The following is a 12,308-nucleotide window of genomic DNA, read 5'->3' on the forward strand; positions in this document are numbered from 1 at the left end:
ATTGATTCGATTTTAAATCTTTAAAAAAGGTAAGTCACCTCAGACATTGAAATGGATGCAGAAGTTCTTCAGAGCGATGCCATAAAGGAACCATTATTAGTTTACAAAAGTACTTACCACATAAAAGTTCCAGAATGAATCTTTATTTAGATCTGTAACAGGCTTCATGACTATCCATGAATATATGGCAACAGATTGTGTGAAATGGGCTTATGATTTTAAAAGCACTCTATCTACCTACAATTACACAGGCTAACTTCAGTTTTTCTTGACCTTTTAGCATCCTGCTAGGTAACCTAAAATACATTTATAATGTCTGTGTTGTCCAAATGTTGGGAACCTTTTCAAAACCCAAAGAACCACTTTCATATGCAAAGAACCCTACATAGAATGAAATGGCTCTTTGTCAAGCAACGGTTCTACAAGGAACCACACAACCTAGTAAAGTGCCATTTTAGAAACATTATTTTTAAGAGTGTACTTCTCAAGCTCTTGCAGCTGTTATTTATCTAATGGTGTTTATGATAATCCTTCCTGCTGAATTATCAGTAGAGTTAGCTGATGCCCCGTTGATCAAGACATTTGTTTGTAGTCATTGCTTGTCAAAGCATTAACTTACTCTATAACTATTCTAATTAAGTCTGGGTGCTTAACTGCTGGGACAAGCATGTTCAGAGAGACACTTTGTTTGGCGTATCATCAGAAATGTCAGTGGTAATAATAATAATAATAATAACAATCCTTTGTTTTCTGTTTCCCTTTCCAGCTCTTTCATGTTGCCTATGTTCTCATCAAGTTTGCTAATTCACCAAGACCTGACCTATGGGTTCTTGAAAGGTCAGTTGACTTCGGACTCACATACCAGCCATGGCAGTTTTTTGCCTGTAAGTATAACTTTTCTTAAATTTCTATAGATAGATAGATAGATACTTTATTAATCCCAAGGGGAAATTCACATACTCCAGCAGCAGTATACTGATACAAAAAACAATATTAAATTAAAGAGTAATAAAAATGCAGGTAAAAACAGACAATAACTTTGAATAATGTTAACTGAAGAGTCGCATAGTTTGGGGGAGGAATGATCTCCTCAGTCTGTCAGTGGAACAGGACAGTGACAGCAGTCTGTCGCTTTACCACTTAGTAGTTGAAATGTCAGGTTGGTGATACAGCCTCAAATCTCCAGTGACGAGGGTATGAATCTTAACCGAGTCACTGTCTACTTAGCCCAAAGCTGCATATGTTATGTTGATTTGGATGTTCCAAAATGACCTACTATGAATGAGCAATTGTCCCTAGTGATGGACTGAGGACCCCACCCTCTGGCTCCCTGCCACCTTGACCAGGATGCGTTGGGTTCACAAGATGGATTGATAGTGAAAAAGAGATCAGGTCCACATTTTCATAGGTAGTACAACTATCTCAGTCTTTTATGTCTTGCAATTGTTACAACCTATTAGTCTATACAATTTGTTACTTTCTGTCTTCCTAAAATCCACATGAGTCTTTTCTTACTTTAGACAGTTGATTTTTCAATTCATCTCTTAACCCCCATTCCTCCAGTGTTTTGAGACATACTGTAAAGTATTATATCAGTGATGGCTGGAATCCAAGAATTATGTATAGGAAATTGCCATAATGTTTTATCTTCCAGTGTCTTTACTGAGAGCCTTTTTTTTTACCTTTACAGAGTTAAATTGAGTGTGTTTATTTTTACTTCATTTTTACTGTTTTTAATAGTGTAACTCATTCAACATTTCACCTATGGGCTTTCTGTGGATTTATAGATTTTAATCATGTGATTTGAACAATTGTAGTGTGATGTCTGCCTATTTCTGAGTGTATCTGTGTGTATATCTGGGCACACGTAATTCAGGAACCTGATCTTTATTTATTTTTACCTAAGCAAGTTTGGAGGCACTTCTATATTTTATGTATTGTGATTGTCCATAAAAGTTGCATATTTAAAAATTATTTGAAATAAAAGTTAAAATAGATGTACACATTTTCTGCTGTTTCTAAATGGTTCTGCTGTCATTTTATCATTTGCCATGTACAAGGTTTTGCATTTTGCTTTTTTGGAAACATTTTTGGTAAAAAGATAGATATACAATACGTTTTTGAAATGTTTTATTTTTTTATTTTTTGATCATTTGTGTGCATTGGAAGATATTATCAAATTATTGAAAAAAAGTCGGAAATGACCACTTTGTGATTCCCCTCCATCTTTACTCCTATGCATTTAATGGACGTAGAGTGCAGCCCATGTTTGCTAAGGTGAGCTCTGATGTTGATATTGTTATTTCCAAATTTGGTTTATAGACACAGGTGAGGAGCCAAGGAGATTGATCAGTGAAAGTAGTGTGACCTCTAGGATACTGTTTACACTTTATTAAATGACTCTGCATGGATTGCACAATAAATATGGTGTCATCTATTCTCTTGGTTGAAGGTCAATGAATAAAAAAAGTTTCCTAAGCAATATACAGTGACTAAGCAGTGGAACCAAACCCTATACTGTATAAGGCACATGAGAGTACATTTGAAGTGTTTTTTTCTTTATCTTCTGGTTATTTCTGAAAAATATTCTTAAGGATGGATTAGTACCTCTAAAGTGAGATGTACCTACGAAGAAGAACAGCTGATTCAGCAGATCACACGTTACCTAGTGTATGACTCACAGTCTCCACCTAGAAGATATTCAATAATATACTGTTGCTTTTGCATATTCAAAATAGAATCTAGAATCTTTTCATAACTGTGTAACAGTAACTAAACCTTTTTTTTTATCTCTATACAGGTTGTGGGGCCCTCTAAAAGTACTTCCCTTAAATCTTCTTTGTTGGTATAAAAGTGGGACATCTCTAAACTAACATAGGCCGGTGTTCTCAATGCCCCGTCTCTGACTAAACATAATTTTCAAAGGTGGTGACAGGCTCTACTTTGTTATGTGACATGTCACAGTGAGCCTGGGTCAACACTTGCCATCTATTATGACAACTTCTTTTAGGTTCTCTGGTGGCCATAAACCGCTGCAAGACATGATTGTTTAAAAAAAGATTGGCCAATTCCTAGCCTGCTGTTGCCATCTATTTATTATAATTTGAGATAGCCAAACAAGGACATACAATTTCAACCATGATAAATTATAATGACTTTGATCCTATAATGCATTGCTTCCTTTCTTGTGCCTAATTTCTATGTGGAGACTTCTCCCTTTGTCTCTTTTTCCCTGGGTCCTCAAGTTTTCATCCAAAATCCCAAAGATGCAAGTGTTAGGTTAACCAATGATCCTAGATTTTCTTTCTGTGAGTGAGCGAACGGTTTATACATGAGTATGCCATATTATGGACTGGCATAATATCCAGGGTGCACCTCATACTGTCATGATACAGTATGTCCTGCTCTGGGGATCTTAATCTGGATGAAGCAGGTTTCATAATGAATGAATGGATAGTAAACAACTAACACTGTTACTGTAAATAAATTTCTGTCAACATGGACACTATTTGAGCAGAAGGGACCATGTTAGCAGTTTACTCTGTTACACCTCCTCTTAGGAACATTTGAAGACATCCTGCCATGGTATCAAATGAGTTCCTGTGGTACCATCATTCTCTGGCATGAGAATTGCTACAGTCCATCATCACACCAGATGGAGCTTCAATGAGGAAAGACTTGGTCACATTCTGCTTAACATGTTTGAAGAAAAATGTAATTGTATTGATGGTTTATCAAGTTCAATTTACAGTATATACAGCAAGTTGTGGGAAAGAAGCCATTCCAAAATGGTCACATTAGCAGGGTTGATTGCTATAAGTGAGACTAAAGTTTTAGATTTCTTACATCTTACTAGCTACTAATCCTTTGGATGATAAAAGATCTAAGAGACCCCCCTACTTGTCCTTTATTGTCTTGTGTCAGCACCATCTTAAACAGTGTTGCCTTGTATAATATTTATACCTTCACTAGTTCAAGCACACAGTTTTTGATCATTTTTACACACAGCAATCTGAGGATCACCGCCATTAGAATGGGGTCAGTTATTGTAATAGTGGCTTGTAAGTTAATAATATTTTTTCTATTGCACATTTTAATAAGTTATGATTATACAGGACAGTAAACACATGCTAGTCTCCCTCTTTGCAGTTGTACATGTGTGATCCAGCCTTCAGTTTGTGTTGTTATTAACTACGTGCACTGTTGTCAATAAACTCAGAATCTGGCTACTGTTGATCAGGTCGCTGTTGATTCTCTTTGTTTCATCCAGAAAATTAAATCAAGAATTACATACCGTTAACCACTGATTTTCTGCATGCTTACCTTAAAGTACAGTAGCTTCCTGAAGATCTTGTCAGACATATTTTGTTTATAGAATAGCCTAGATAAGACTCACAGTGTTAGTGTAAACCTTTTAACTATTAGTTAGTGGTAAAAATTACTTCAGGTAAACCTACTTCAGAAAATCAATTGGTATAAAGTGGGTTGTGGAACGTTTTTAAATGCCTAGTTCCGCCAAACCCTCCTTGTTTTCCTGCATTCTGTTCTGTGTTTGTGGGGCCTACAAGGTTTGACATACGCCTCTATGGTAAGCTGCCCTTGTACATTTCCTAAGAGTAAGCAGCTAAATTCCTTTACCCTGCTCTGGTGAAAAACAGAGCTGCTCCCTGCTGATTCTGCGTTTGGCTGGTTGTGACCATTTTTTTTCTTCTTCTAAAAGCACACTGCCTCTTTTGTTATACAAAGCACTTTCTTTGAGATTATAGCCACAGCAGGTGGGAATAAACCAACCCCCACGCTCGGCCCAATCATAAGGAAGGAGAAACATACTGATTAGTTTGCTGATCCCTCAAGGTTGGAGAAACGTCTGTGGATTAGTATTATATTCTTTTTGATTTATTAGTGCCACTGGAAATTCCAGCTGCACTTAACAATACAAAGTACCAGCAGTTTTCCCACCATGGTTAATTAGATGGATTGCTCCAGAACAGCTAAATTAAAAAATTGTAATTGGGATGGCTACTCTGCAGAGGTTAGAAAAAAAATTAGAAACCTAAAGCTGGACCTCCAGAGAAAGGAACTACATCTAGAAAGGGATAGATAACTAATTATGAAAAGTGCTTAGATAGATAGATAGATAGATAGATAGATAGATAGATAGATAGATAGATAGATAGATAGATAGATAGATAGATAGATAGATAGATAGATAGATAGATAGATAGATAGATAGATAGATAGATAGATAGATAGATAGATAGATAGATAGATAGATAGATAGATAGATAGATAGATAGATAGATAATGTGACAATACAGGGTACTTTGCTGCTGATCCCAAACCCAGATAAAAATCGGTATAGTCAAGATAATGGTTAGAGAGAGTATTTTATTAAACAACTTAAAACAGTGTGACAAGGGGCGCTATTGCTCCCTTGAACCCTCAGACTGTACGCCAGACACCAGGTAAAAATCCAAAAGTTGACTTTATTAATTAACAACAGTGCGCAAAGCACCCTCCTCTCCACAATACTCATTAATTAATACACAATACTCAATAATCAAAATCCTCCTACTCCCAGACGCATTGCCACCCTTCCAGCCAGCTCAGCTCAACGTCTGGGATCTCCCACAGTCCTTTTATAGTCCTTGACCCGGAAGTGTTTCGCTCTCTCTGTCCAAGTGACTAGGAACACTTCCGGGTCATATAAAAGCTCTTCTTCTTCATCCCGTAAGCACGTCATTCCTCCTATCGCTGTGACTAAGACGTACTTCCGGGTTACAGGGCACATAACAGTCTCTGGGCCTCCCTGCAGCGTCCTCTAGCAGCCCCCATGGTTTCCAGCAGGGCTGTGGATAAAAACTCCATTGTCCAGGATTCCCTGCTGGCCTTCGGGGCACCTCCATCTGGCGACCTGGGGGGTATTGGCCGGGATGAAAGGCCGGCCATATCCCACAACAGTTAAATGGAGGGAGAAAGGAAAGAGTGTACCCATTGCAAAAGGTAAACAAATTAACAAAAAACATGCCCTCTCTGGAATATTTTATACTCTGCCAGGCTCTCTACCCTGGTGTATAACCAAATGCTCCTTTCCACCCCCAAGTCTTGCACTTCCTTAAAACACAGACCTCCTTTTCCTTCTCACCAGGGGAGCCCTTTCTTGCTCTCCTCTGCCAACTCCAGACACATCTGACTGAGGAAGTGGGGGCTCTTATGAAGCTAGTTCCAGGCAGGGGTGGATTGGCCATTGGAAGGAGGTAGGAATTTTCATGGTGGTTATCAGCTGCCATTCACTGTATCATATAAAAAATAATAGGATGTAAATGTAATTTGTTAAAAAATTTACACGTATGTGTTTTAATATAAATATATTGACTTTTATTGACCTTCCTTATCAACTTAAAACTTCAGGCTGACAGAGAAACATAGGTCAAGAAAAGAACAGAAAATGAGAAAAATCAATGGATCATTATAAAATTTTGTAGTTATATGCAAAAACATGTGCAAAAAGAACAGATATATTGACCCCCAACACCTTTGTTGTCTTATACGTTGGCTAATGAGACAAAGTGGGTGCAGAGTGTGTAATGGCAGCAGCCCTAGCCAGACACCAATGATATATGTGCAAAGTTCGGACTGTGAGGATTCAGAAAGTAATTCAGAATAAGGTAACGAAAGAAGAACAAGAGTCTGAGTCTTCTTGCATTTCACAAACTCATCCAGATGACCTAGCCTTTTTACCCAATCACCATCCACTCCAAGCATCTCAAGTGCAGTTATACACAAATCTATATCTTCATCAAAGGAGGAAAAACAGAAAATGGTTGTCTTACTGTGAGGAAACACATGTCCTCCTTCCTTTATGTACTTAGCATTTTTTAATGGTGACAGTGTATTTGTCAACAGAATTAAGCAATAGCACTTTAAGGATAGAAGAGTGTGAGAGAAGTGGTGGAGTTCTTGTGGCTGGGCAGGGATCAAGTCAAGTTTTTTATTGGCATTTTTAAATTATTGTGAAGATATATAGGGTTATTATTTTATTTTATGTAAAGTTTGACTGTGTAACTCGGGGAATCCTGTGGGGGGTACTCCGAGAGTATGGGGTACCAGACCCCTGGTAAGGGCTGTCCGGTCCCTGTACGATCGGTGTCAGAGCTTGGTCCGCATTGCCGACAGGAAGTCGAACCCATTTCCAGTGAGAGTTGGACTCCGCCAGGGCTGCCCTTTGTCACCGATTCTGTTCATAACTTTTATGGACAGAATTTCTAGGCGCAGCAATGGCGTTGAGGGGGTCCGGTTTGGTGGACTCAGGATTGGGTCACTGCTTTTTACAGATGATGTTGTCCTGTTTGCTTCATCAGGCCGTGATCTTCAGCTCTGTCTGGATCGGTTCGCAGCTGAGTGTGAAGCGACTGGGATGGGAATCAGCACCTCTAAATCCGAGACCATGGTCCTCAGCCGAAAAAGGGTAGAATGCCCTCTCAGTGTTGGGAGCGAGATCCTGCCCCAAGTGGAGGAGTTCAAGTATCTCAGGATCTTGTTCACGAGTGAGGGAAGAATGGAGCGTGAGATCGACAGGCGGATCGGTGCAGCGTCCGCAGTGATGCGGGCTCTGTATCGGTCTGTCGTGGTGAAAAAGGAGCTGAGCCGCAAGGCGAAGCTCTCAATTTACCAGTCGATCTATGTTCCTACCCTCACCTATGGTCATGAGCTATGGGTAGTGACCGAAAGAATGAGATCGCGAATACAAGCGGCTGAAACGAGTTTCCTCTATAGGGTGTCTGGGCTTTCCCTTAAAGATAGGGTGAGAAGCTCAGTCATCCAGGAGGGGCTCAGAGTAGAGCCGCTGCTCCACCGCATCGAGAGGAGTCAGATGAGGTGGCTTGGGCATCTGATCAGGATGCCTCCTGGACACCTCCCTGGTGAGGTGTTCTGGGCACACCTAACCGGGAGGAGGCCCTAGGGAAGACCCAGGACACGCTGGAGGGACTATGTCTCTCGGCTGGCCTGGGAACGCCTTGGGATTCTCCCGGAAGAGCTAGAAGAAGTGGCCGGGGAGAGGGAAGTCTGGACATCTATGCTCAAGCTGCCCCCCCGTGACCCGATCTCGGATAAGTGGAAGAGGATGGATGGATGGATGGATAAAGTTTGATTTTGGTTCTTTTAAGACCTGGGGACTTAGTACCTAGCATTTTGTGACACATATGTTATCTTTAAGCATGAATATAAAAAAAAACACATAGAATGTCAATTTATAAAATGAGATTTAGACCACTTTCCAGTGTGGTACTCAATCCAATGCATACATGCAACCTGTGATTGAACAGTTAAATTGGAATTTTCTAGAACTGTTGCACAGTTACTTCACTGTTTATGCCACTTTCGTTATATCTTCGTGTCGAAAATCAAGTCGTATGCCAAGGAAAAAAACATTTACAATGACAGTGCCAGCCATTACACATCAATTGGTATACATATGCTGACAGAAATGGCATTTAAACACATTGACATTAGTAACTGAACATCCCACTTGACGTCTGCTGTTTTTCATCCCATTACTCCACATCTCACTCTTGCCAGCCTTGGCTCCTTTTTTGTGTCCACCAGTTTCTACATACAGATATGGCAGTGATAACTGGGCTGAAGGCAAAATCTATGATCTTTCCTTTTCTAGTTCCTTTCCTTGTCATCACAAGCTGATAAATCTGCAAATATTCTGAGCTGAAAATACAGGAAGCAGTGCAGCAGGCAGCATGTCGTTGTTAATAATGACGGTCTGTTGGGTTACAACTGTCTGACAGTTTTTTTTTCATTTTCAAAACAGATATCTGTACACACCTATGTCAGATTTGAATGAACCAAAGGTCAGAACTGAGACACTTTTAAATATAGTGTGAACATAGCTGGCTGTGTCTGCTTGTGAAGATAACACAGCAGACCATGGTGCCATTCTGCAGTTAATATTATGTTATCTAATAAATATAACAGGTGTTGAATGGTGCATTTGCATTCTCCTGATCCAAAGCGCATAATAAGCCAGCTTAATAAACAATAAGAAGAAGAATTAATTACATTTATACAGTGTTACTCTTGTTACTCAAAACGCTTTACATAGTGTAAAGAAAGGTTTGGGGCAGCCACCCGTATAATGTTCCTAGCTGCAAAGGTTTTCTTTTTTATGTAACAAAGTTGTTGATTGCACTGAGTCCAAGACAGAACTGATCAAGGTTGGAAAAGATGGCGGTTTTAAGTGGTCAGACAGGAAGTGATGTAGGGTAACCAGAAGTGATGTAGGGAACAGGAAGTGACGTCCTTCTAGGCGCCGGAACAGGAAGTGATGTTCTTGATTCCCGCGACTGGTCTGTAGAGACAACAGGAGAAGGTTTAGTGCACCCCGCCCCCCCCTGGCCTGGCGTGGAATTACCTTTACTTGGTCCACACAACGTCCCCCTACTCGCACGTGTGTGACAATAGACAGAGGAGAACTACTTCAACCACCAACAATGTGACATCAGCCATTATTGTGCCAGTATGGTCCCCATACATTCACTAAGAGATGATGAAGGAGTGAGAGAGATAGTTAGCCAGTCAGGGACAGCGGATATTTAGGGGAGTCAGAATGGACAATGGCCATGCTGGGCAATTTAGCCAGGACATTGGGATATGCATTACTACTTATGAAGGATACCCACGAATCTTTAATGATCACAGAGAGTCAGGACCTCAGTTTTATGTCTCATCTGAAGGACGGTGTCAAATTTACAGCACAGTGTCCTTATCACTGCACTGGGGCATTTGGATCCACACACAGACCACAGAGTGTGCACCCCCTGTTGGCCTCTCTGTCACCTCTTTCAGCAACAAACAAAGCTTTTCCTAGATGGTCTCCCATCCAAGAACTGGCATGGTCCGAACAGGCTTATCTTCACTTGGATGACCTGTTCTGAAGTGCAGGTGGTATACAGCATGCAGAGAAAGTGGTCTCTTACAAAAAACATTTGAGGGTTTAAAGATAAGACTGACTTTTTTGTCATACTCATGCATGGTCTTATTATGTGTTGGATTTTTTAAGGTTTACCGTGGCACTTTGCCATCAGGCTTGTTGCGTCGAGGCATGTCATGTTGTAAATTTTGTGATTATTTGCACTGTGGCAGCTGTATACCAGATTTGCATATTGTTATCGTGCCCGCCATGGCAGGTATAGTTTGTTTTTACTTTCTGTATTTTTTTGTTGTAATGCTTATGGTACAAACTAGATCACTGTGTGTATGAATTTAGTTTATATGGCATGCTTGAGCTCGAATTACAACATTTTTTTGTTTGGGCTTGTTTTCCATGTGGTCTATTTGTGTATATCACGGTGCACAGACGTATCAGATTTATTTACACACAAGGATTTTAACTGGTGTAGCTTATGTCAAGTAGACTGCCATAATCTATACATTCCCGATAAAATGTACTGTCCCAATAGAACTCTGGTTCCAGTAGTATTTCTGGCTCCTGCTCCAGTCTACTGGGAGGCACTTCCAGGTCACCACTGTTCCCACAGAGACTCTGCAGGAACTTTAACCCTTGCAGGGAAATAATGCTGCTGTTCACTAACAGTCTGTGCATTAATTGCTGCCATAGAGCAAGAATTTATCAGTGTGGCATTCCAGCCTGGTAACAGTGTCTCATTCAGGACAAACTGCATTGTAGTACCCACTGTCCTCCTGCTCCCCCTTACAGCACATGGGAAACTCACAGCTAGATAGTATTTTAGATTACTAGACAGATGTGAAAGACATTATATAAAAATATATTGGAAACATATATTGTATATGTGAAGGACTACTGTATAATGATTAAGTAAATATGAACTTGTCCATATAAATAGCTAAAAAAGGTTTACATAATGACATGAAAGGTTCAATATAAAGATCCAATAGTTATTAAATGTACTATGTTATAGTAGACAGATATGAATGGTATTATTTAATGATTTAGACAAATTTATGTGAAAAGTTACTATATAATGATTTAGACTGATTTACATTAAAACACTATGTAATGATTGATCTGAAAGACACTTTAACAATTCATATAAAAAGTGCTGTATAATAATGCTGTTCTCAAAGTTAGATAGTTTTGTTCATCATTGTTTTTATTTTCAAAATGTATATGTATTTAAAACATGGTGAAAAAAGGAAGTACCAACATTAATGCCTTGGGATATCCAGGAAATGTCTGTATCTGTATTGTGCTATAAAATTTTCCTTTTGATTTTCAAGTTGGGTGGAGTGGTGGCTCTGCGGCTAAGGATCTGCGCTGGTATTCTGAAGGTTGCCGGTTCGAATCCCCGTCACTGCCAAAAGAGATCCTACTCTGCTGGGCCCTTGAGCAAGACCCTTAACCTGTAATTGCACCAGGGGTGCTGTACAATGGCTGACCCTGACCCCAAGGGGTATGCGAAAAACTAATAAATTTCTAATACGAGAAATCGTATAAGACGAAATAAAGAACAAAAAAAAGTTGATAAGAGTCATGGCCTCATCTTTAAATCCCTTTTAAGAATTATCAGGCCACTTCCCAGAGGTTCACCCTACAAGTGGTTATCACCTTCTTCCACTAAGGTGTCTCCAGTGATCTCACTCTATGTTTGGCTTATATTCTATCTAAGCTTGAGTGCTGTACATACAGTACACAGATTCACATCATAGACCTCTGATCATGAATAACTGTGTGTCTATAAACATGCATCTCTTATAGAATGTAATGCAAACAGGCAGACAACAGGGCTAAAATGCCCTTTAAACTTAACTGAAATATTATGAATGTGTTTGTTAAGGAGTAGTGTAAATCTTATGTAATGAAATATTATTCTTATATTTGCTAAAAAGAATAAAAAATAGTTAAATGTAGAGAATTCTTTCCAATAAGGATATTAGTAATAGCCAAGATATACCATTGTCAACAGTTATCATAGTTTCTTCTTCACTCACTTCTGCTTTAGGTCTTGGCGAGCAGTTTGCTTAATGGCTAAAACTTAATATGAAGTAGATGTTGTATTTCCTACAAATGCCCTGTATCTATCAGTTAAAGACATTTCTCTATGTTTAAATTGTTATTAATGTGTTGAAAAAGCCAGCAAGCAGTGCTTTGCCGGTCTCACTATGATGGTCGTCATGCATATGTGACTGGCATGCTGCACATGAAACTCTCAACCCTGCATTCCTGTATACAGAAGGAGGCTGTGAATCAGAGTCAATGCTATTATGAATAAGGCTGCACATCCCCTCTCTGACACACTAACACTGTGGACTTTCAG

General features: G+C 39.5%; 2 protein-coding genes across 3 annotated transcripts in view; one reads left to right on the plus strand and one right to left on the minus strand.

Annotated features, from left to right (window-relative positions):
- LOC114658415 (cadherin-4-like) overlaps positions 1 to 12,308 on the minus strand; it is a 2,147,065-nt gene that overhangs the window by 630,444 nt on the left and 1,504,313 nt on the right. The window lies entirely within an intron of this gene.
- Positions 1 to 12,308, plus strand: part of lama5 (laminin, alpha 5) — a 266,233-nt gene that overhangs the window by 95,628 nt on the left and 158,297 nt on the right. For both annotated transcript variants that reach the window (XM_028811670.2, XM_028811671.2), the window contains exon 3: positions 767 to 884. In XM_028811670.2, coding sequence (XP_028667503.2) covers positions 767 to 884 — 118 coding nt within the window. The remainder of the gene's footprint in view (positions 1 to 766; positions 885 to 12,308) is intronic.

Source organism: Erpetoichthys calabaricus, chromosome 10, assembly GCF_900747795.2.
Source record: "Erpetoichthys calabaricus chromosome 10, fErpCal1.3, whole genome shotgun sequence".
In the NCBI taxonomy this organism is placed as follows: Eukaryota; Metazoa; Chordata; class Cladistia; order Polypteriformes; family Polypteridae; genus Erpetoichthys; species Erpetoichthys calabaricus.